Source organism: Aythya marila, assembly GCF_965140915.1.
Source record: "Aythya marila genome assembly, chromosome: 1".
NCBI lineage: Eukaryota > Metazoa > Chordata > Aves > Anseriformes > Anatidae > Aythya > Aythya marila.
In genome coordinates this window covers 6,598,320-6,625,304 of record NC_139042.1, presented here as the reverse complement: position 1 = coordinate 6,625,304, position 26,985 = coordinate 6,598,320, and the positions used below count along the sequence as shown (strand labels likewise).

Genomic DNA, 26,985 nt, shown 5'->3' with positions numbered 1-26,985 from the left:
CCCTTATCTAGCTTGCATAGATGCTATTCCAGAGAAGAACACTCTCCCTGCCTTGAGCTCTGCACACTAATGCACAAATCCTCTGTGACACAACTGATCTTACTCAGAGCCTCTTGCCAATGGCAATCCTGCATCTCTTCTGCAACTCCTTCTATTGCTGAGCATTTTTATTTTAACACTGTTGTGGCCTAACAAGAATAGTGTGTGGAAGTAGGTTTCTCAGTGCCCCTGTCAAACATTATGCATAGCAAGTGGCAGCACTGTTCCAGCTGACTTACTCTGCTGATTGTCTATGAATAGGCAGTAAACTCTTTCAGAGGGTACTGGAACCCTATACAATATCACAGTCTCTATAGATGGATCACAGCAGTCAATATGACTATAAATACATTGTATTTTTACATGCATCCATTTTGGGGGCATTTATATGCCCCCCAAAATCTGAACTATGTCCAGAAATAAGAGTAGAATTAATTATTACGTCCACATTAGCAAGCAAAAGCAACAGGCACAGATGCACGGAATGAAGAGCTGGTGCGGTGAGAAGGATTCAGCAGTCATATTACACCTTTCTTCATGTGTTTTATTTTGAAATAGTTCTAATCTGGTTATATAAACTGAGTTTCATCAAAAAGCAATCTCATTTGTACACTCCAAGCCTACTCTGTAATGCAAAACAAAACAAGATACATGTGCAGGACTGGGAGAATCACTTCAAAAGCTTATCTATAATTCAAATGAAAATGCTAATCTAGATGCATCCAGAAACCACCTCAGAGTGTCCCACAAAATGTAAAAACCCACTTGAGTTCACAGAGATGCATCAAGTGCCTAAAGCATGTGCAGCTTTGAGCATGGTCTACTGCTTATCATTCCTAGTCAGGAAAGTATTTTCTTGTCATCTCAAATGACTGTTTCTTTCAATAACAAGGTCTAGACTATGACAAAGTAGAGACTATTCTCTATTAAGGACAAAGTGACAGATCACAGTTTGTGCAAGAGACTAATAATGCTGGTACAGAAAGTTAGTACGAGAAATCTAGTTGATCACAATACAAGCTAGTTGATCACAATAAAAATAGTAAGCTAAATAAATATGAAAGTCCAGACATCAATAATATCCCCTACTATTTGTTTAAATGAAACCTGGAGTTTTGCAACAGCTTTGCAAAACATGGAAATTCTGGCAGATGAAGAAACAAGTGGTTTGACTTCCACCCTCACCTTGGATAGTGGAATAGATCATTATTTGGTTATTTCAGCTAAAACAGAGAAAGAGTAGGAAGAAAAATGCCAAAAGCAGCTATTGTGCCAGAGAACTGGTTGTGATAAATGTAGGAGGAAAGAAGGAAGGCAGGGAAGAGAGGGAGGTATATTCTAAACTTTTCAATTATGCTAGGACAAATGAAAAAATAAACCTAAACAGAAGGAAAATAAGATCTATCAAAATACCTAGTCAAGGTCAAAAAACAGTGAGGACATACATCTTTCAAAGGAATCTCTTCAACAACTATTTCCAATATAGAGAGGTAAAAGAGATAAGATAGAAAAAAACACTTTCATGTGAGTGTCAGAGTTGTGACCAAAACATAATTTAAGAAACATCTTAGTCAATATGAAATACCTTCCTGGCACTCCTAATAAAAGCAAAATGAACAGGATATTAAGAGTCAGGAGATAACTCTTCTGCAATACTGAATGAACTATTACATGGCCCGATTCAGCAAAGTGAGTAAGCATATACAGACATTTAAGTGTGCATTTACGTCTCATCATCCTCAGAGAGTCTGATATATGCCTCAGCACTCCTCTCAGTGGAGACCTGTGAGTGGAGGTCTCTCTTACACACAAGCCTTACTTTAATCCACAGACACAAAGCAGCCCAGTCTCTGTGGAACAACTCTAGGACTTGGAGGCTACACTTTCAAGCCCCAGCTCTGCAAGATCACAAACAAAAAAAATTTTCAATACACCTGCTGGCACATAAGGGCCATGTTTTAGAACCTGCTCATTCTTTCTCTGCTTCAGCTCTGTACTGCTGTGAAGGAAACATTGGTACTTCCCTACCAGAAAGAGGAGAAGTGCTTAAAGTTATCACAGGGTACAAAAGTGATGCTTCAGATAGAAGCTACCCTGACTTTAAGATTAAAGTGCTCTGAATTCTTTGCAATTTGAAGGTCAAGTCTCATGAAACTAGGATCATTGAAAGTAAAGGCCCAGGACAGGGCCAATGGTCAAAGTCCAGGAAATCAAGCTGAAAAGGAAAGCTTCCCGCAGGCACAGTTAAGACTCCTCCACTGCCTGCTTTGCAACATATGGTGTAGTAAGAGTTGCACACCCTCTTCCTGCGCCCCCAAATTAACTCCCTGGCACCACCTGTTAGGAGCGAGCAGACTGGAAAATAATTGCATTGGGGACAGATAAAAATGGGAGTGATGGTTTTGATGTAGTGCATTTCTCTCACTCACTTCTGTACCTATAGGAAAAGAATATCGTATTTGGCACAAAATTAAAATTAAAAACTGTAAATCAAGACTGTGAGCAATATTTCATTCCTGTAACTTGCACTGTCCTCTAGAAATGATCTAGTTAATAACCTGACCTGGTTATTTTATGACTTGGAGATATTTGTCTGAAATCTGAATTCCTTTGTTGTCTATTCCACTACCTACATTTTAAAGCTGTCTTTCTATTCTGAGGACCTATTTTCTCCTCTGCCACACAGAATACAAAGTGTCATTGCTATATAAACTCCTTGCCAAGTTCAAGAACCACGTGACTGTAGAAGTCACAATATTATGAGCATGCTTAGGTCCATGATTTCATGCCATGTAACTAAAATATTTCTTAAAAGAAACATCCTTCCTTCTTTCCAAATTTGTCTGCTTGTGGGTAATGGATCTATATCCATAAATCAAGAAATATAATCCTATGAGACCAAAGCAAAGAGTTATATATTTATATAACTCTATAATAGGGGATGCAGAGCAAAAGGGGATAAGACAGGGAAGCTTGAAGTGCAGCAGATGACACACTGGTATGTATACAGAGTATCTCATGCGTGCTTGCAGGTCGTATCAAAGTGTACTAATCTGACATGTGTTGAGCTATCCCAGGATAACTCAGCTCACTTGTGCTCCTTCGCATCCTTCTGAAAATGATCACTATCCAGCACCACCTCTTTTCCTTTGAGAAGCAGTTCATATACTACTACAAGAAGATAAAATATTGGCTGTGACTAACTTAATGAGCCTGAAGCTCCAAAGAAAGAGGTGGAAAAGAAGTTTGAAATTTATTATTTTTATTCTCCTGCTTCTTTCTAACAGGATCTGAAAATCATGAAAGAGCTTAAGTGCATCAAAGAACATCCCTTGAAAATCATGCTTACAGGCAGGAATACAAATTGGATACCAGTCCCCAGGCCACTGGCCTACCTTTGTAGAAGGGTAGCTTGCATTTAATTTCCCCTGACTAACAATTCACCTTTATTAATTAGAATTTAACACTTGAAAACATGGGGGGTTAAGTTTTTAAGTAAAAATTAAAAAGAAATATGAATTGTTCTTATGAAAATGCTGCAAAATTAAAAAGGCTTTTAAACTATTAAACTCTCAATGCTATTTATACCGCTAGTGGCATCATGACACAGCAATTAAATTATAACCCTTTCAATAAAAGACTGTAATTTTGCCTATTTAAAATGGAAGGGAAGAAACAAGACACTTTAGTTCAGGAAAGTCTCAGGTAACCAGAGATGTAGGCAGGCTATAGTTTGGGGAAAAGGAGAAAGCAGACAATTGTAAGCGTTTGACTGTAACCTAGTTTGTGTTTAAGTGTGTTATAGGAAGCAGTAGATGATCCGTCATTAACCTCTAGCTGAATTATGTTTAGGGAGCATTGGGTTATCTATAACCCTTTTCATAAAGTTACTTCATTTTATTCAGGCTGGTCTGTCACATAGGAACTCAAAAAACTATACTGTGTTCCCTAGTTTGTGGACTATTCAACTAAACCTTGACATTTGTAGCATTTTTGAGGATTAAAAAATCTTATATAGATAATTTTAAAATAATTCCTACCACTATCATTTTTTAATATAATTGTTCATTTTTTCTTACCCTATTTTAAACATATGGGAAAAAAATTAGTTTTCCTTGCTATCCTTAAACTATATAATATTAATGGGACAAGATTCTTTAACCCCCTTGTAAATTCATCATGACTGACCCAGCGATCCAAGAAGCAAACTTGTTTACTCAAATATAACAACTTTTTAAAACATGCTATCACTTTAGAATTATTTCAGTAAAATAACGAACAACATTGGCTATACCCTAATGTCAAATCAGAATTTATATGGGGAGAAATACAGCCCAGCCCAAAACATTTGGAAAAAAATTTGGGGTGGGATGACATTACACAGCCAAAAATGAAACTCCTCTGGCTAACTGCGCCACCTTTTGATTTAAATTTAAAAGAGAAATTAAATGATTGTCCGGTTCCTAAAAGAAAACACTTATTTAAATATATGCCCGTACACTTAGAAACAGGTTCAGGAGTTTACTTTATTTATTTCCTACAGAGAAGTGCAGGGCTGCATACTTTAGTATTGCTATTACAGTTAAAAGCCATGTCAGCAATAGAAATAGAAAAAATATATCCATTCTTGCTGGTTGTGTTTCTGTAATAACAGTATACACATCAAAATCAATAAAGCCGGGCAAATGGCAGCGTGGTGGTTTAATAATCTTAGCACTGTTAGCTAAGTATGCAATCAAGTCAAAAACAAATGCTTCATAATCCATTCGTTTCTCCTATGTAAATCTATACTCGTACAATCCTGGGAAATAAGAAACCTTTACTTCTACTGATTTTTTCTAACATTTAAAATGTACCAGCTGTAAGCCCTAATTTATAGCCAACGTATCGCAATTTGCACTGAAATATCTAGTCAGACATGAAATTAAATAGCACAGATATTCAAAGGAGTTACAGCATGCATTTAAATATATTAACCACATCCTACCTTGCATCCAAACATCAACGACAAAGTGTTGTTGGTGCATGCAACTTTGCAGTGGCAAATCATTGGTGTAAAGCAGTCAGGATTTTTAACAATAGGGCACATTCCTTTAGTGCTGCAGTAGTGGCAGCCTACTGAAGGCTAAAAACAAGTAGCTAACACAGCACATGGAGTAGCAACATATGCTGTTCAACAGCTAGCTTTTCTCTTGCTGGTCAGAAGCAGCCTGCTTGAATCTCTACCTGTGTCCCATTCAGCCATCCCCTTCTTTGTTGATGAATCAACGACGCAGCATTGATCACGAATCTCAGGATTTCCCTTCCTCTGGGAAATTAGTTTTTACATTGGAAAAAAAAAAAAAAAAAAAAAAAAAAAAAAAAAAAAGAAGAGAGAAATGGAAATGAGGGGGACTAGCAGGTGTGGCAGTATTAGCATGTAAAAGGATGTAAACGCCTACTCATAACAATCACATAAGATTGTCATGCTAGCTGAAGTGGGCTGAAATTATTCCATCGGAAGAAAAATACTGCAGCTCCTGATTTGGTAAAAAGCCAGTGAGTTGCTGCAATACATAGTCATTGTGGGGAGAGGAGAGAAAAAAAATTACTTATCTAAGAAGCCAGAATCCTCAGCCTTTATCAATATGCATTCCAGCAAGGATTCCCTTCCCAGCGCCTCCCCGAGAAAAAGAATCAAATCAGTCGCAACTCCGGAGAAGCGATGACCTTTGCTTTCCCCAAAAAGATGAATCTCAGCATGAAACAAACTGTACTCAAAGCTGAAAACCCCAGATGCTGGGAGTTTGCAATCAGGGAAATACAAGTAACATTTATCCAATCCTGGCTTGCCACATGGGAGCTTTCTCCGGGCACAAATTTACAAATAGACAGGTTGAAGGATTGCAGGAGACACTGAATAAAGATATGAAGTTACATGGAAAATGCACCAGCATGAAGCTTAAAATGCAACCCTCTTTAAACCGCTTTTGATGCGATGTAACAACTGAATCTCCAGCTAGTACTGTTATCCTATAACCTCCAGACGGCTTTCTCTATTCCAAAAATGCAATAATTAAAGAAGTTTGGGAGCATAATGCTGGTTTGGATTCAGTTACAGCTGTCGCTGTTTCTTCAGTTAAAGCAACACCAGCTGAAAATGCATAATAAAGCATTTGGATGAGCAAACTGCTAGCTGTGCTTTTTAAGAGGATTATTTATATCAGAAGTTGGATGAATATATCCTCCACTTCTAGGTTCAGCACACACACATATATAAAATGAAAAGGCTATGATATAGGAAGTAAAGCAATGTCTTCACCAATTTCACAGCTGATAGCAAAGCAAACCCAGCAGTTGTTCCACAGTGACTTGACCCTGCTTTTTGTACCTCACTAAGCTCTGCCCATCAATTAGAAACTCTTTCAAAAGAAATGAGAGCAGCTTGTCTCCCTGGCAATTGTGAGTGCGTTCTCAAGGCACAACTGAAACAATTTTCTGTAATAAACTCGAACTGAAAATTTGTTATACAACAGAATGGAGAACATGGCAAATGGAGGGCTCTGTATGCAGTTAGGTCAAACAGGATAGAGAGTAAATACTACAGAATTTCTCAAAAGGTCTGAGACTTCAGACAGTAATGTATAAGATCTATTCTATTAATATTTTATATTTATATTTAATATATATATTGTGCATGTATGTATTTATATATACAGATACATAATATATATACATGTATCTATACTTTAAGTAGCATTTACTTGGTATAACTTAATCTCTCTTTGCAAAGTTCCAAAACATAAAAGAAATATTTTATTAGACAGCTTAGATTTGACACTTTCTTTTGCTTTATACAATAACTTTATTTTTATCCATTTTTTGTGTGTAGATAAATCTCTACTTGATTTAATATTTTCTGATGATTGTTTTTCACTCTTTGACTTTTTAAAGTTAGAACCTGCAAGAACCTAAGCTCAGTAAAACAGCAATAGCTTCTAGTTCAGAGCACCAGACAGGATTGTTCTGCAGTTAAAAGTTACAACCCAGTTTCATTTCTGAATATTTATTTCTTGCAAATTACAATCCAGTGTCCTCAATTCACTCAGCTCATACTTTTAATCTACCAACCTGGACACAAGTGCTATATGTGTTTTGTTATACCATGGGAGAAGACTATGCAGATGCCAATCAATTGGCTATCAATAATCTAAGTTTGTCTGACCTGTTAGTCCAAAGAGACATCGCAGCAGCACTTAATTCCACCTTGCTGTGCCAGTTATCGCCTGAAACAATGAGTGAGCGCATTTAGAAATGTACTGTGGTGACAAACAGCAGCTGTAACATAGCTGGATCTTTGATCTGTTTATTCCTAGCTTGCCTGTCTCATTATTAAGCTATATATTATACAGATTTTCTTTCAAGTACTGTCTCTCGCATAACCAGCACTGGTGTAAATATAGAAAAGTGTAGTTTCCATGACAATACATTCCATAGTTACAGCCAGCAGCCACTATCATTAAAACATGAATCACAGTGCTACCTTAAGGTGTGAGCATGCTACATCATTGGCCTTATAAGCGTTAATTTGGGAAGGGGGTGGCATGACAATATTTTTGGTAGACTCTACTACAAAATGCCACAAAACTGTGCTATTTAACAGTTTTAGCAGTTCTAATATCCACCCATCTTAGACCTTTAGGTGATCAGTAACAGTCTCAGTCTGTTCTCATCATTAGCATTTCTAATATGAGAATAAATTGCATCTGCACTTTTCGATGTTTTAAACATGATGTCCTGATTTAAAACTGGACCGATAATCACACAAATGTGATTTCCGATTAATGTTCATGGGGCAATTAAAATCACCTGCATTTAATTTCCAATTCAGATCTCAAAGAAGGGAAGGAAAAACAGCCAGTTAACCTCTTGGATCCTTTGGATCTCTCTACATTCAGCTGGCTCCTACTCTCAAAAGGGAGGACATATCTCTTTATTAGAATTCTCAGCTCTTTCTTAGTCCCTGATTTTTAACATGATACTATTGCAGACTTTCAACTAGAGCAGGTTTCGCTTGTGATTTTGTTTCAAGTACTAAGAAGCATCAAGCCCCAGTCACCTGAGTATTGTGGAAGGCATGAAATACATCTCTTCACACTTAAACTAGTTGTTGCCTTCAAGTGAAAAACAGTTACCTGACGTACAGTCATTTGGGAAGAGATCAGAAAAGAAAGACTCATTCCAATGACAGATTGGAACAATAACTCATATCACAATTGGCCAAGACATTATTTCAATTATGTGACAACCACATATAGAAAACTGCTATAAGAAAACATTTGTTCAGATATCCTCTTTTACCTTTTCTACCAATAGCACTCATCACAGATGCAGAAGCAAACTGATAATTGCTAGAAAAGTCATTTAAATCATAGTCAGACTGCAGGAGCAAGGTTTCTTGGAAAATCAATGTCCACGTTTCCTCTCTCTCTGACAGAATATGCAGAGGACCATACATTGCAGGGGTTGTCATATGAAAAAGAGGGAGCAGAGATGTTCTGCGCTTGGTGAAGCCATCAGCTTTGTTGAGAGTTCAGTGCACTGATCCAGACTACTTGCTCACAACAACTGTGCTGCCACAATGAATCACACCTCTTTTGCTGCTAGAAAAAGGGGAGACTCCCAGCAAATCTTGGTGTCAAGATACTGTCTGTTACTTTGAGTAAAAGTGACCCCACCAGTGAATTAGTCACCTGCTATTGTCTGAACTGCATGTTCGCAAAAGTTGCTCTTTCTTGCACTTGCTACAAAAACTCTTGCCCCATTTATCTTCTTCACTGGTCTGTTCAGCTGGTAAAATTTCCCCCACTGTACCAGTCTCTCCGTCAATTGCCTTCAGCCAACCTTTCCAGGTTCTTCAACGACATCTACCTTTCACAGTGCTCCACTATGTGAAAATACACAAATTAACCTGCAATGATGGAGTTGCTTTACTGTAAATATTACGGTCATTTTTGATGATACTTCCTCCCCTAATGCATACATACCTTGCTCTGCAACAGAGTTAGCTCAAATAGCACTCCTGAGACCTGACATATCACATGAGAACCAAGAAGGCTGATATAGGTAAAAATGAGTTAAGTTATTTAACTGGAGAGTCACAATGAATTTCTAGATATTCAGCCTTGACCAGAATATTAAAGATATTTGATTTTGTGTGTTGTTGTTTTTTAATTCTCTGCTTCTTCTATTGAATAAATTGCTTAAGATTTGATATTATAGTATACATTTGTGTATTTCCCCTTCCATATTTTCACTACTCAACTTTTCATTCCAATGCTCTACCATGAAAATTTCCTCTAATGCTCACCATACCCATCAGATACCAGATCAATATAATTGATAGGCCCTTGGCCAAGCTATATGCATTGTTACCTCCTTCTAATCTTCTGTAAAAATTCAAAATCACCATCTCTGTTGTTCTCTGAATTCCCTGTACTCTAATCAAGCCTCGTGAAAACTAAATCTGTCTCTGACAGTGATTAAAGAGTTGTCTTCTCAAAGAATCATATTAGATGAAAGAGAAGAGGAAAAGGCTTGTTACACCACAGGCAGCATGTACAAAAGAAACCAGAGAATATAAATATAAAACAAACTTGAAAGATCCCCCATCAGAAATAGAAATGACTACACACAGCCTTGTTTCTTAAGAACAAAATTGTCCCAAATCTCCCCTGGTCTAAACCACATTTTCACAGATGTCCTGTCATTTGCAGGGATTTGGGGCATTTCAAAGACTTTAACTGTGCCTACCTTTTATGTGAGGTGGTCATTTTGGGGAATGAACTGTTACCCATTTTGTCTAATAGATCTGACTGTTATCTATTTTACTGATATTTGTCTGCTGGTGTGAATCAGAAGCTGAGACTTAGTTTGCCTGAAAATCCATCCACCTTTGGAATAACTAACATTGAAGCTCATCAAGGAAAGACCATACAGACACCAGATATCAGTGCAAGAGCAGCTAAGATTGCTGGAAGATAGCCATAGCTCATGTAAAGCTGGGTTTGAACCCATGCTAAGGGGTAATAAGTGATTGAATTTTCAGCCCCAGTGTTAGAAGGGGGCTGGTTTTATGCATCCGGAGGCTTAAGGACTCTGGATTTATTCTGCTGTAAGAGCAAATGAATAGGGTCGAGATGAGAGAGAGAGCCCCAAGGATAGCCATGTAGCAACAGGTTTGCTGCTTCTACGAGATGCAATTGCTGTTGCTGCGACCCACCTTTTCCACCATCACCTGCAGCTGCTACTGCATTATACAGTCCTTCATGGCAGCTGGTTTGGATTTCTGAAATCTCTGTATATAGACAGAGAACACTTGTCTCATGCTGGTTCTCTACAGTTGTCTTCATCACCTTGACTAGAAAGGGTGTGGACAACTAATACAGATATAAAGTTCTCCTGGAGATTCATGACCATGGAGGAAGATGGGCAGAGAACAGCTAGGATGCTCTGAAAAAACACCTATGCATTAAGAATTCAGATGTGGTAGGCAGCTTGGAAAGCACTATATGACTCAATCTCTCTCCACCTGAAGGTGGAGATAATGCCTTCCAATTAAATGCCCATATCTCCAAGTACACAGTCATATAAACAATGATTTTTAAGTTAATGGGAATACTCTTACAAAAAGTACTCATGCTCCTAAGTGTTCACACATTTTAAACTGCCACATTATCAGCACAGTTTTGCATTTTTAACCAGTGGAAAACTGGTTGAGGATGTAACTTATAACATTAGCAGTTTTATCTGAAGTGTTAACTATATCTAAAATTGTTTCACAAGAAACAATATGAAAACCTAAGATGCCCCGAGAGAAAGACACAGATCTTTCCAGAAACTAATTTTTATCTGTTAAATCACTTACAAAGCCACTAGTTGTATATGTGTGGGTTTTTTCTGTTGTTGTTGTTGTTGTTTTTATAATTTTTTTAGGCATGTATAAATTTAAAAGAAAAATGAAAAGCAAAAAATACTTGAATTAAATATTTGAAGGGAAAAAAAAAAAGAAAAACAAACAAAAAACAACAACAAGCAAGCAAAATGAAATTACTCCTCAATAGCTACAAAACTGTTCTGCTTTTCTGATGATTCCTAGTTATATGTTCTGTTAGAATTTTTCTGTGACAAACAGAAATAAAGACTCAGTCCTACCAACAAAGAGTGAAAACTCACATACAACATATTCAAAATATACATGCCCCTCCTTAATGTCATTTTATAGACACTCTGATTTGTTCAAGTGATTATACTGTAGAACAAATATACCTAAATGAGCTTAAAATGATCAGTTTAGACACCACATGCTTGCATGCACAATGGACCAGGTGCAGTGTTTGTCCAGGATGCTGGGGCAGAAGAGGAGTTAGCCTAGACTAAATTTTGTGTTATGAGGACTACACTCTTACTAGGATTAAACTGGCTAGCTCAGTTATGTCAATATGAGCTGAAGTCATCGCTACATATATATATATATATATTTATTTATATGCATTAAATAGAGGTGTAAGTCTTGCCAAAGTCTTACACATGGTCACCAGCCCTGCAAGCATGTCCTTTCTGCTGTGTGAACATAGGTCTCCCCGAGGTAAGAGACAAAATAGCAGTAATTTTCCAGCAATTTTTCAGTCTGCCCCTGAATCAATATAAATTTCTACTTCTGTAACATCCTTTGGTGAATATTCTTCAGGTTTTTCACTTCTCCTATGACAATCTGTCTTTGTTTATTCTGAATCTATCTCCTGATATCTTTATCAGCTGTCCCAAAATGTTGCAGTGGAAGAAACAAGCAACTCCTGTTCATCTCTCTGTGTCACTCATGCTTTTGTAAACCATTGCTGTATCCTTTCTAACTCGTCTCTTTTCCATAATGAAAAGTTGTAGCCTAATAGATCTCAATTTATGTCATAAAAACAGTTTTTATATATTTGAAGATGGGTATTTTTAACTCAACTTGTTCTCTTTAATTCTTTTAAACTTCAACATAGCTCATAAAATCCTTAATGTCTTCAGTTGTTTCCTCAAATCTCTGCATCCCTCTCAAAGTGTATATCCAAACCATGACATTGCCAAGCAGAATAATTCCTTCCATCTCTCACTTCCAGTAATTCTCTAAATATATCCCAAGTTTTTTAGATGAGTTTTGCAATAGCCTCACATTCTTCACTGAGACTCATTTTGAAATTCATTTCTACGCCATCCCATACTTCTCTGCCTACTGATTAATCAATATGCATTTGGTACTTGTGCAATTGGATATCCCTTCCCACATGCAATACTTCACACTAGCGTTTCATCCTATTGCTTTGAGGCCATATATTTATACTGAACTTTACATATGCCAGTCCCCTGGCAAATTCCAGGGGGCTCAGGAAATGGACTTTTATGAAAAATACTTGGAAGCAATTCTTCCTGGGATTTGGACTAGCCGGAGTGCAGAGTGCTACATCCCCAGAAAGAGTTTCAAAGGGGAAGTTCACTTTCAAGAATGCGTGTCAGGTCACAGAGAAGTTCCACACACTGCCTAGATCTCACTGACTTTGGATCATACAGGATTCAAATGTTGGTGCTCATAAATGACCCTTATAGGTAGGAACTCAACAGGGGCTATACCTGGCTAACGGAAATTAAGAACTCCATCTCGTTTAAGAGTCATGTCTGAAATGCTGTTGTGATCTAAATAAAAGTTTGGAAACGAAAGAAGCAAATAATACAAAATAAAAAAAGTAAAAATCATTATCACCTTGACCATTTCCTGAAAGCATTTCATAAGACCTTTAACTCTCACACACAACTCCCATAATTTGCTTTTATTGGCAAGCCAGTGCCTATACTACCTTCTCTAGTACTGAGCAGTTCAGACTACTGCTGGCAGCTACAGAGAGGAACCACCGGAAACCAGCCTTCATTTCTTGTGTCATATGGTACTACTATTTAGAGAGAAATGATAAGCCTAAAGGAAAAGTACTTGAAATCAGAAGTAAAAATAAAACTGATGATGCATCACAATTCACAAGAAACAGAGAAGGTCGAGCTTTTCGGCACTTTGGAGAAATGAATTTTTCACAACATTACTAGTTTTTTTTTGCAAGAAACTGATATCTTGATTGCAAAATGTCACCAAACAAAGTGATAATTTCAGGCAGGCAGAATAAATAAATAAATAAATATATAAATGGACCAGGCCTGAAACAATCCTATTTAATGCAAAGTCTTACATTACTGAACTCCACATTATTACATTTAACCCTTACTAAGGAGTAGGGTGCTAATCAGACACATTTCATGTCAGAGATCAACTTGGGCTGTCACCGTGTGTGCTAGAAACAGGAAAATAACCTTTGATTCCTTGATGCACATTTTATTTTACTCATAAATTCTCCCTGATGAGAAAGAAGTTCTGATTAACCAGATGTTTGACTTTTTAAATTTATTTATTTATTAGTGGATAGATGCATCCTTTTTTGCCAGCTCCCGTTCAGAATGAGTGTGGTCTAGTGGTTCCCAGCTGTTAGGAATATTGTTGCTGATGTTCTGTGGATTTTCCTGAAAAGGAAATTCTGCCTTCATTTCTAGCAAATGACACATTTTTTAGTATTTAATAGCTTTTCAGTTATGAAATTCTCTTTCCATTAAAAACAAACAAACAAACAACAATGTGCAAAACAAACCAACCAACCAAACAAACAAAAGACATACCCAAACCTTAAATTTCACTCCAATGTCAGCAGAAATCAAATAAAAGATGTGATCATGGTCATATCTAAACTTTACAAAAAGTTTTTCAACAAAACTCCCACAAAAGTATAACAGAGACCTCTGTATGACAACATCTGCTTCTGTACTGTTTTTTTGGCTCTTCTAACTCCCCTGTGCTCAGGACTGGTGGTGGACACTGGCCCTGGACACAGCAGGTGCGCAGTATCCCATTACATGACACTGTTTTTGGGGGGACGGAAAATTTGGATACATCTGTTAAATGTATCCTCTACACATCTAGGAAACAACCACTGCTAATGACAGAGAGACATAAATGCCCCTCTTGTGTTTTTTTTTTTTTTTTTTGAAAAGGGTCTGTGCTTGGCTCCAAACCACACAGAGACGCCAACCAGTGGAGCCACTATAGCAGGAAAGGGCCATTGGAGAAAAATGCCTCTGAAATATCTTTCTTGTGTGTGTGTGTCTGTGTCTGCGTGTCCATGTGTGTGTCCTGGTTTTAGATAAAACTCTGAAGCATGACAAGTTTTTTGCAGTGGAAAACGTAAAGGCTACCCAGTGAAAGCTGGGAAGGGGTCGCTTTTTTTTTTAATGTTGTGGCATAGATAACAGCTCCTCGCCCAAAGCCTTGAGGGTCACAAGAAACCTGATGGAGGGGTAGGGAATTTCGTAGTGGGTTGCCTGGGAATCCTATCAATCCTCTCACTCACGGGAGTTTTTCTGCTGGGCGCTCTCACAGCACAGGCTCTCCCCTGGAGATCACAGTCCTCACTTGACCTTCCAATGCAGTGTGCTCAAGGAGAAACACAGGGCTGATTACAACCATTCTTTTTTGCTCCTTCATGGTCATAATTGACCACTGGCCCTTTACAGCGCTTTTCTATTTCTAAAATTGTACTAAAAGTCCAGGCAGTGATTTTTGACCCTGCTAGAACTGCACGAGCATTTTCTGTCCCCAGGGCTGTGGGAGTACTAGCAAGTTCTGCTGCTTTACACTGATGTGAAACAGTTCTGGAAATCAAAGCTGTTAAGGAAAAGCACATTGACTCCAGCTCTGTGTCAGTCACGAACATCTCCTACCTCCAGTGTTCCAGTACCCAGGAGGAAAGGAACGACCTAAAATGAATGTTACACAGAGGGAGTGTCTCCTCTAAGGTATCCATGGGAGTAATAAAATTAAATAAAGCTGTACTCTGGAGAGTTGTTGGAGAGCCTGGTTGCCACTTCTGTAACAACAATTTTAGTGCCTCAAAGAAGAGAAGCTTAGTGGGAAATCAATGCATTTCTGACGGAAAGGAGCCAACACAGCTTAAACTGCATCTAGTGGTGGCAAAACTCCGAGACCCTGAAGAACCATTTTGAACTAATCTGGTGACCAAAGACCACCTCCTTGCCATGGAGTGAAAGGACTGCTGCCAGACCCCAGCATGGCCTCAGGACCCCCGTGCCGCAGGCAGCTCCTATTCACTCAGGAGCACCTCCACAGAAGTGATGCTAATGCAAAGCAACGTGCGCGAGATCAGCTTGGGGTGCAGGAACAGGAGTCTCCCTATCCTCCTTGTAGCTAAATTAACACCAGCCAGCCAGGAGAGGAGTTTAAAAGAGCAGAGGCCTGGGGCTGTTTGACTCTTGCCTGGCTGAGAGCTGTTGTGAGCCAGCTAGAGGCACAGACAGAGAGGACCATAATTCTCAGGGCGGCAGTATCCTTGGTGCTGCCCTGTCCAGGTGTGTGAGCGAGCAGCTTTGTGGCAGTGGTAGCTTACCTGGGGAGAGCTGCCCTCCTGCTTCTGCTCAGTCTGCAGTGCAGCTGACTTGTCTGGAGCAAGCTTCCAGGAAAAACAAAAAAAGCAGGCTGGGCAAAGTCTGCTTACAGGCTGTGCTGCAGCAGGAGCATCCATCTTAGATCCAGTGGAGGAGGAGAGCTTGGACATGCTCCCTTTTTAAAGCAACAGTGCTCCTACTGAGCATGGTGAGGAAGGGTAGTGCTACGCTACACCAGTGGTTGCATTGGGTATGTGCAAAGCACTTTACAGACATTAGCTAACTGATCTTTGCATAACCTTTTTGAGCTAGGCAATTAAACATCATCACTACAGTTTTGCAGGTATGAAACTGAGCAGGGCTGAACTTGTGCAGAAGCAGCCTGTGATTTTAAGGTGTGTGAGCTGAAAGGCTTTCGGTCTGATTTTGTAGGTGCAAACCATCCTGTAGGCCTGACTGACTTTGAGAGCACAGAGAATCCATAACTCCACTTGCAGCCAAGAGTGTACGGTTGTTTTTAAAAGCCAATCCCTGGAGTATTTCAAGCTGGAAATAGAAAAAAAAGGAGGCACCCCAGATCACTAAGCCGTTAGGATCATTCTGGCTTTTGTGTCTAAACATATCTAAGGAGAAAAGTCTAGAGTCAGCGTTTTGTCTCCCTGCTTTCTCTTTATGCATCTGGACAGGTCTCCTTCCCAAGGGCTCCCCACAGATATCTGTGGAGCTGTTGATAAAGGTTGGTGTTTGAGAAGGAAAATAAAGCTTTTTCCCTTTTTGCCAAAGCTTTGTCCATTTTTCTCTGCAAATTTCCTGTTTAAACTACAGGAACTGAAGGACTAGAAGATGGGACACCAAAGTTGGATTCACCATCACCCTACAAAAAATGTCATCGGGGAGTAGCGCTGGGTTCGGAGAGTGGCATTTATCCTTTCACTGTAGCTCTGCATTGGCTTTACAAAGGGAAGAAAATAGACAACGCATAGTAAATAGGGGGACAAGTGGGACATACTGCATGACTGGGAGCTGATGTTGACAGAGTGGTATGTGATGTTTGCTTAATTTACTCTTTATTATCCTCAGGGCATATTTTAGTTATATGGCAGATCCTTAATAAAAAGAAAACTTTCACCTCTAAGTATGCTTGACCAAATAGCTATAAAAGAGACCTTCAAGGCTGCCTTTCTCCTGACTTGTAGAGTCTTTCTCCTGCTGTAGCAGTAGTCTACCAAGGCCCAGATTTTCAGTTGGATGGATGTGGCCTGGTACCTTGTGGGATTTTCACTTGTAGGCTGAACAAGTTTGGATTTGAAATTAAAAACAGGGCAAGTAAGAACACCCATCAGTGCCTCATTGTGATTGTAAGTACATAAATAGCTTTTCACATCTCAGGTTTATCTCATTCAGTGCTCCAGACAGGAGAACTCACTTTCCTTACAGCCTTAAGACAACAGCTGAAGATCCTGATGTCCTTCAAATCATGCTTCAAGGTACATCCACGTATTAATGCAGCCTTTTTATCCTACAAATCTTCCAGATGTGTGAGAGTTACAAGCTAAGTATTCTCCAAAGGGACAGGCCTGAAGTAATTCAAAGTCCTTCATTAGGCACTCTGTCAATGCTGTAAACATCACTATTTAATTGATGTACTGTTTTTATTATGTGTACCCTAAGGGACTGCGCTGACCAGAGCCTCTTGTAAATTGAATAAATAAACAAATAAATAAGCAAACATTGTTGCCTCAACCAGCTCATGGTGTGACAGAAAATTCTGTGTGGTTTAATGTGGTTTCTACACAACAATTTCGCTGGCTGGAATGGCTTGTTTGATTGTCATTGGCCCTGGCAGGCTCTTCCAGCTTCTTCCTCCAACTCAGCAAAGACAGAGAATGGCACTCTCCCTTTCTGGATTTCTACGGTCAGTTAGTTTATTAAATATGTCATTTTAAAAGCTTTTTATAAAGTTAAAACTGTCTATTCCCTTCCTTCATCTGGAAAAATGGGTGAAGAATTTTGTCATTTTCTGTTAAAAGTGATTAAGTTGCATCCTCATTCTTCCCCCATCCCTACCCTGTTCCCCCTTGTCCATCTACCACACCTCATAGCTCTGCAAAGCCATGATCTCTCATTTGCTTCTTACTTGCATATTGTCTGGTCCAAAATACTTCTCAAACTTATCTTTTAACAAAAACTCAGAAAATAGTTTTAACAATCAGGTTGCAGTGGGGAAGAAAAAAAAAAAAAAAAAAAAAAAAGTGTGACTTGGGGAGATAAGCTACCTAAGCCAAGTACAGAAAGCAACATAGGCATCGGAGCCATCTCTTGGTGAGGACTGGCCACACCAGTCCTCATGCTGAGTGGGTTTAATCTCTGGGCTGTCATGGCTAGAGAGTTTTACATGCCTTGGATGGCTGGCTTGGACATGTGTTTGGTTTGGTGTTTTTTTGGACACGGAATTGCAAGCACATACTGACTGCAGTCAGACTTTCATTCTCATGAATGTTATGCATGTGAGCAGTTTTACAGCTGTGAGTCATCATCTTGCCTACATTCATATGTTCTTTTCCACTCTGGAAGGAAGCGCTTTCATTCATGAGAAGAAAAAAATAGGTTTCAAGCAGTATCATGATACAATCCCACCCTCTTATACTGCTCATCTCCTTGTTATGAAATTTGATTCCTCTAAGGCATGACTATAACTTAGAGTGTAGAAAAGCGAGTTAAGATGGAAAACAGGTTGTACCAGCTGAGCTTCTATGAATGCCCAAATCATTTCTCCTAACAGTGGACTTCTCACAAAAAGCTGCTTAAAAATTGCAGGACAGTAATCCTAAGTAGCCTTCACACTGAAGAGCAATAGGTAAGTATTGTCAGATGATCCTTAACACACACCTTAAAGAGCCTGAAGAAATGGAGATGGACTGAACTGGAGAGGGAATGCAAAGAGATCAGATTCTACTTGTGTGCCCTTGCATTCACGAGCTCCAAGACCCATTAACCACATTGCAAGATTGTTCATGGGCAGTGGAGATGTTTTTCCCATAGCCGAACTTTTATGCGAGTAAAACCAAAAGAAGGCATTGTACCAAATTTCTCCCAAATGCGTGACGCTGATGTTGTTCTTGGGATAGATACTGGCCAAACCAAACTGAGTTAAGTTCAAAATCATGACAAGTGTCAGGGAAGGAGTGTTTCTCAGAGTACATTCAAATAATACTTGGATCTGGACATACTCATAAATATGTTCCACAAGAGGAAAATCAGGCTGGATTTTCCCATGAGAAACAGGTTGTATTTGACCTTAATGTACAATTAGCTGTTAAATGACTTTCAAGGAGACTTTCCTATGATAATCTACTTAGCCTTTAGTGTTCATTTATGTCTTCATGGTGGAGATTGGGGATGATTCTACAGAACAAGTCTCAACTACATTTTTTCCATTTAAGTAAATTATTCCTTTATGGGAGTATTGCAAGAATTTTATGTTCTCTTTTCTTCTTTCTAATGTATTGTTATGCCATAAATTCTGTCATGAAAGTCATGAAATCATGAAATGATTGTAAATGAAACACTCCACAATTCAGAAAAGATTCACCAAAAGAACTGATGGACTTTTGGTCACCCAGAAGATTATTTAGACATTTGTGTATTGTAGGTGTGAATGTCACCACACTACTGCTATCAGGTACTGACCTAAACACTGGTTCTAAGAACTCAGATTAAATTTTAAATAGTTAAATCTCTCTTGGTGTCTGGATGATGGAATCACGGAATCGTGAATCACAGAATGCTTTAAGTTGGAAGGGACCTTTGGAAGTCACCTGGTCCAACCCCTGCTCAAGAACCCAGAGCAGGCTGCCCAACAGCATATCTAGGTGGTTTCTGAAGATCAAGAAGGGAGATTCCACAGCCTCTCTTCCAGTACTCAGTCACCTGCACAGTACAGAAGTGCTTCCTGATGTCCAGACAGAACTCCCTGTGTTCTGATCTGTGTCCATTGCCTCTTGTCCTGGTACTGAGCACCACTGAAAAAAAGCCTCACTTCATCCTCTTTGCAATCCCTCTTCAGATATTTATAGATAATGAAAAGATTCCCCCTTGAGCCTCCGTCTCTCCATGCTGAGCAGCTCTCAGCCTTTCCTCATACAAGAGATGCTCCAACCCCTTGATCATGTTGGTGGTCCTACATTGAGCTCTTTTCAGTATGTCCAGGTATGTCTTGTACTGGAGGTTCAGACTGGAATAAATTTATGATTCCTAGACACAATTCAGACTCTATAAAAATTATATACGTGTATTTTTATACAATTTGTTTGATATATAGATAAAAAATTGCATCCACGTCAGGCTAAGAAATGCAACATACCTCACATTGAAACTCTTCAGGCGTGATACCTCACATAATCCCGATAACACAGACAGGTCACCTCCACACAACACAACACTTTTTTTTTTTTTTTTTTCATGACACTGGAGAACTATGTTGCATTCCTGTTATACCTGTGTCTAAGGATATAAAACATAACTGCAACTGCGCAGGAGGACTGTGTAGTCTGCAGACTGAGCACTTTCTTGGCTAGCACTTCTAGGAACCTGCCCCAGCATCTTTGGTTGACTTCAAAAATCAGTCACGGAGTGAACTAACATTACTGCAATGTATATGGCCAGAGAATTCAGGTTCTGCAATGAGCTGGGAACTAAAGATGCGTGCGGTGAGACTAGCAGGGGGTTTTTATCAAAATGTGTCCTTCTGCTCAGCAGGACCCAGGTCTCAGAGAGCCACCTGAGAGGTGGCACTCGGGATCTTCAGGTTTGGAAACTGCTGCTTCTCACCAATCTTTTGCTCAAAAGATCATGGCTCCTGTCTTGGTCTGCAACATTCAGAATCTACACAAATGCCACCTGTGGCACCATTGATGACCATTTATCAGTGGATTGCCAAACAATATTATTTTGTGATTACTTTAACCTTTTAACTCTGCAAACATTTAACATTCAGATCAATTGCCAAATTACCTTAATTTACCAATTGATTTTGCCTCAGATGAGCTGCAGTAACAGTCCATATGTTTACTCTTAATTAGTGGCTAGCTCCTCTTTTACTGGAAATGAAGCTAAATTCAATTACCTCATATTTGTTGCAGGGAAAGAGCACAGACACAAACACATACTCAACAAACACCTGACATCATGTTAATCTGTGGTAACCTGGCCATGAATTCAAACCTTTACAGATTTGCAGATGAATGTTCAGGACTATGGGCTTTAGCTTTTGTTGTTCTTACCTGTGCTTCTGTTTAACTATTATTGCTTTAAAGATCTTTGTCCTCTGTTAAACATGTTTTAGATTATTTCTGCCACCCTTAACATACTAATTTTCCAACTTTTCTCAAAGGTGAGTATCAGTGTGCATCCAGACTGTGTTCCTACTCTCAAATATACTATTTTTGTGTGCTCTTTAGTGATTACTAATAACATGTTTTGTACTGTACAATACGAAAGAGGACAGCACCTCCCCAAAGACCTAGCAATCAAAGTTAGACCAATGAAAATAATTATGAAAATTATTCTGGAGATTTTATATATATATATATATATAATTAAAATTATATAACTCTCAGGTATAATTGAAATGTACGATGTTTGAAGAAATTTAGATTCATTCAGTTGCAAATATATATAGCAGTTTGTTTTACTCTGGGTGGTTAACAGAACTGCTGGAATTCTGTTCTTTCAATATGAAACCATTTTTCTGAATGAGATAAACTGTCAGCCACAACCAATAATTATACCTCTTTACGAAGGATAAGTAACGGTGGTGTCTGTTTTAGGCTGTTGCATTTTCAGCCATAGGAAGGAGCTAAAGTTATATAAATTTGCTAAAGGAGTTCTTAGACAGCTGTTTACCTGGAAATTATGCTCATTTCTTGTGTCAATGTGAAATACAATTTATTTTATAGCTGTGGCAAAGAATTAATAAATAAATTGTTGAAATGTTAGTACACAATTCATACAGTTTTGTATGTACCTCACAAGAAGATGATTATATATTTTTTGCAGAATATTGCTAGTGATAAAACCAATAAATGCCTTCTACTCCACTCACTGCATCTTAATGTGTAACAATAGATATAAACAATTTAGTACATGAGAATAAACATCAACAAAATGCATGCATTCATTCTCGCGGAGTTTTAGGATGCTCTTGCAGTCAAATCCTCCATCAATGCACCAGGGACATGTAGAGCTGCTCTTGCCTTCGAGGGGAATTACCTGTGTTAATATTCCATGTATCAATGTCAGATTGAAACTAAATACTACCTAGCTTTAAAAGATGCTAGTCAGTAAAATGGAGTAGTCAGGCTGAGCCAGGTGTGTGCTGGAAAGCAGAAAAGAATCACAAGATGGGAAACTGACTTACAACCAAATGCAGAAACAAAAAGGCACAGCTGAGCTTCCTGATATACACATGGGATTTCTGAATACTGGTAAAACTGGCTTTCCAGGGATGAAATGATTACCCCTAAGATGAAACACCCATTCGCCATATCTGGGTAGCAATCTGGGAGAGCTTTTTGCCAGTAAACCTGAGCTACCTTTAGTTTAAGAGAGCTCTTTCCAGAGCTGCTGCAAGTGCAGGTGACGTTGCAGCCACATGAACGTAGGCTGACATACTGAGGTTCCATCAAATGTTCTCTTCTGCCACCTGTACCCTTCCCTCCATGTCCCAGGCAGTCTGCTCTTCCCTCCCTGCTGGCACATCCCATCTCTGCCAGAATATCATGAAGCTTATGTCACTTCTTGGCATCAGAACATGAAGTGGAGGAGCTGAACAAGATTCAGTAGCTGTGGGATCATTATATCTACCACTGTGGCTGCTGATCCATGATGAACATCACAGCCAGAAGCTCCCATATGGAATCTCCTACCAGCTGCTCTTGAGCAGACCTTGATGCAGTGATATCAACCAGTTGAAATCTGACCCTATCGAGGAGTTAAGCAGAAATGGAAACTGTACCCATCCTGTGTTCCTCTTATTTGAGACATCAGGGTGTGTGCAGGTCATATTTTAAAGCCTTTCTCTGCATGCATATGGATTAGAAATATTCTACAACCAAGAGAAGGTTAATTTTAACTTCTGCTACTCTGCTCTAAAGGGTAAACTGAGAAATATCTCAAGACAATGAAGCATAGTTCTCATAAACTGACTGCTCCTGATACTAGATGCTTCTGTAGAGGATTCTTAGAGCTATCTTGCACAATGGAATATATTGTCATTATATATTCAGTGCAAACACAGTTCTCATACCATGAGAAAATCTGACAGTTTTTTTGTTTTGTTTTGTTTTGTTTTGTTTTAAGAAAGCAGAAAGCGGACTGGAGTGTTTTTACTAGGAGAAAGGAATATACTATGCCATGCATTATTTAGTGTGAAGAAATTTATATCACAGAATTACAGGATAATTCAGGTTGCTAGATGCCTCAGGAGGTATCTGGTCCAAACTCCTACTCAAAGCAGGGTCAACTAAGAATTCAGATGAGGTTTCTCAGGGGTTGATCCAGCTGAGTCTTGACAGCCTCCAAGGATGGAGACTGCATAGCCTCTCTGGGAAACCTGTTCTCCTGATTCACTGTTCCAGTGGTAAAAGTTTCCCCTTAAATCTAGCCCCAGTCTCTCTTGTTTCAATATACACTCATTGTCTCGTGTCCTTCTGCCATGTGCCACTGTGCAGAGCCTGGTTCTGTCTCCTTGAAAGCATCCTTCTGGACACTGGGCTCTGTAGTAAGGTCTCCCTTGAAGACATCCTTTCAAAGACTGAACAAGCTTGGATCTTTCAGACTCCCCTCAGAGGGTAATTGTTCTGCTGCATTGACCATCTTGGTGACCCTCTGCTAAAGATGCTTGAATTTATCAACATCTTGTGTTGAAAGGTACATGCTGTATAACAAGCTCTGAGAAGAGAGAAACAATAACTGGATCTCACAGTTTTTCTCCTGGTCATAGATGTTTAATTTCAGGAGGTTTCTGTTGGCCCTTTCCTCCAGACTGTTCACATCCATGTGGATGGCAGTCCTGCCCTTGAGTGGAACTACTGGTCTCAATGCGGTGTCTGTTGACTTGACAAACATATGCTCCTCATCTCCAGGTCACAAATGAAGATCAACTGATAAAGAAGAGAGGTCCTCTGATAGACTGCCTGTGATCGTCTACTCATCACTAGTTTCTGGGTTAGTCACCCACTACTCTCTAAGCCTGATCATTCAGCCCATGTGTTACTAAACTAAGTTGTCCAGCCATCCAAACAATAATGTCCCAACTTGGATACAAGAGGAAGCAATGTCAGTGTGGGAGTGTGGCCATGGGGGTCAACAAGCCCCATGGTCGGTGATAACATCGGACTCTTAAGGATGAGACCATCAGGAATGTAAAGAGTTTAGTGGGAACAAAGAAGGGTGATTCAGGAGATGCCTTTCCCATCTGGTGTTGATTATTCTCCAGCCATTAAGGCATGGAAGTTGCTGGGTGTTTGCTGTTGCTGGGCAAAGTTGTTGACCAATGAATAGTTAGTGGAAAAGTACTGCTGTGGGGTGAATGGTATAAGAAGGGAGCCTGTCCTTGATAAAGAATAATGAAGTTATGTCCTCAATATGAGAGATGAAATTATGCCCTCGGTAAGAAAGAGTTGAAGTTATTTCCTCAATAAAGAAGTAGAAGTTACTGATCCTAAAAGAACCCTGGTGTCCGTGTGGTCGTTTAGTCACATGTCAGAAGTCTTTCTACAAAGTAAAAGGTATCCTTAGATACCTCTCTCACAACTCTTCCTTGTATCAGATTTATGGCACTTATGACTATATGTGATGTTATAAAAATAATCATGTGGTCACCACTGCATTTTGACAATAGTTTTAACAACCTAGAGGAAGCCGTGTTAAAAAGAGGATGGAATCCAGGATGCTTCTGCAGACTTCAGAGAGATCATAGAAAGTACACATGGTCGCACACTCTCCACAAAACAACCTCTCTTACTTTACAACTTTACTTTACAACTGAACCCATAAAGTCCTTCCAAGGATAGAAAAGATAAAAGGAGAAGAAACTAACTGATCAGGGCATGTTGAAGGCACAACAGAAAAAAAAAGAAACAGGGTAAAAAGTCCACAGAATCAAAAATAAGTGAGTAGGTTGACCCAAACGAAGTACTTGCAACAGCAATCTGCTCCCTTGAGGTACCCCATGAGCCAGGGGACATCACTCCTTGGGGCTCTTCCCAGAGAGGTGAGAGGATGAGGGAAAGAAGAAAGGGCTTATGCTCAGCAGGGTCCCCACTATCAATTTACCTCTTAATTCCCTGAAAGCCTAAAGCTGGGAGACATTAGTGACTATGACCCATGGGTTCTTGGGCTCCTGATGCACAGAGAATTCACATCCAGGAACAGGATAGGGGGAAAATAAGGCATTTGTTCATAATGGGCCACTAAAATTAAAAAAAATAATAATAAATCAACTTCTAAAAATCAGATTCAGCTAGATTTTAAATGTAATGTGTATATATATATTGATTAAAATTTAAAATTCTGAATCAGGACAACTTATGCTAAGCCTAGACTTACTGAAATTGCAACCAATTAAAGAAATAACAAAGTGCATTACATCAATGATTCATCTCCAATTTTTAGAGTTAAGGAATGCTACCTTTTTGCATAATGAAATAGCTGAAACTGAGAAATTGCTATTTTTTATAATAGCCCAAACTTTGTAAATATGTCACATTACTATGTTTTGTAGTTTATACAAAAGATGGAATGCAAATATTTACATGTTTTGCAAAGGCCAGTACTTTCTTGTTTTGTTGTGTAAATAAGCATTTGCCTCCAATTCTTTTAGTTTCTATTTATTATCAGATGCAGCAGGAATATTTTCCTCCTGTGAACTAATCCATTGAAATCTGAGAAAATGATTCAGAAATGAATTAGCAGACATTCTGCTCTCCTATTCCAATCTATAAATAAAATCCAGATAGGAGAATATGAGATCTATAATAACTAAAATTTGAAACACACATGGCCAGTTTTTTGAAGTATCTGAAAATATGAGCTTTTCAAAGGCATCTACCAAAATGAAGAACCTAATTCTGATTTAGTTCAGTTACAGATATGTTGATGAGAATGGTGTTTTACATGCTGGCTACTTATTAGTTTTGAAAATCCCACTGAGAACCTATTTGTTCTGTTAGACATCAGCATGCCAGTTTTTCAGTCCACCGTCTCTCTAATTAACTTAGCAATCAGTTAAATTAAATGCAATATAAATATTCAAAAATTAAGACAGAAAAAAATATCTTAGAAACCATGTAATTTATTCAGTGAATGTGTAGGTATAGTTCACCCTTCTCAATGCATTCTTCTCACTAGGAAAATCAAGGTTTGTGTAAAAATAATATATGTCTGCACATCACCACATTTAAGCCATTGGACCAGGCAAAGAGAAAGATTCCTTAGGACATAAAATGCAAATGAAATAAATTAAAAAAAAAAAAAAAAAAAAAAAAAAAAAAAAAAGGTTAAAGGTTTCCTGCCTCTGATTTAATTCATGATTATAACCAGGGATTTAATTCACTTTCATTTAAATCAATCTATGTTGCCTCTGGTTACCTATTTATCTCCTTCATGTTTACAAAATGAGTAATAACAGAATGAGTTTCTTCCTTTTGCCAGTGTGCCGCATTAGGAAGAGTTATGCCTCTCACAACAAAAGTGTATCTTGCCCTTTTCTGCTGTCCTTTGGTCTTATGTTGATTATTCCTGCTATAAAGTAATCCAGAAACACAAGGATTTATTATTTTTTTTTTCTTTTGTGATGTGGACATTTGTCCACTAGATGCTGCACTAAGCCCACCTGCTTATTCCTCGTACTGCCACCCTGCCTGAGACAGAGCCCTGTACTCCAACTCCTTCAGCTATCTGAGCTATCTTAGCAAGACATGGGGCGCATGAGCAGAGACAATCTGCCTCTTTCAATCTTATTTTGTCTTTGCTGTTGGACTGTGTGATAGCAAAAAGCCCAGTCTGCTATGACTTGTTAGTAAAGTATACGGTTAGTGATTATGAGTTAAATTCTTATAAACAGCTATATACAAAGAAATATTCACTTTGTCATACTGAATGTGGCTTAATGTCTTTTTGTCCACTTTTATTCTCTTTTGACAGAGAAGACATCTTTTAATGCCCATCTTATGGCTTCAGAAGCCATCTTATGGCTTCTGGGGAGAGCTCTGATAACACAGGAGTTTAATGAAAAGGAGCCATGGAATTTGCTGCCTGCTCCTGAGGTCCAGGACTGCCCAAGATGAAGCCCGGTTCCAAGACAGCAGCAGAAACTGTGTGCAATGCACTGCAGAAATGAGAAATTTTAAAGTTTCCCTGCTCAGAATT

General features: G+C 38.8%; 1 protein-coding gene across 6 annotated transcripts in view; it reads right to left on the bottom strand.

Moving 5' to 3' along the window:
- DLG2 (discs large MAGUK scaffold protein 2) overlaps positions 1-26,985 on the bottom strand; it is a gene marked incomplete at its 5' end in the record, with an annotated part of 1,037,476 nt that overhangs the window by 654,656 nt on the left and 355,835 nt on the right. The window contains one exon of one of the 6 annotated variants that reach the window (XM_082764779.1): positions 5,030-5,128. The exons of the other annotated variants lie outside the window; for them this stretch is intronic. Within the exon in view, the coding sequence (XP_082620905.1) occupies positions 5,030-5,128 (99 nt within the window). Of the gene's footprint in view, positions 1-5,029; positions 5,129-26,985 lie in introns of those variants that run through there. 6 annotated transcript variants of the gene reach the window in all.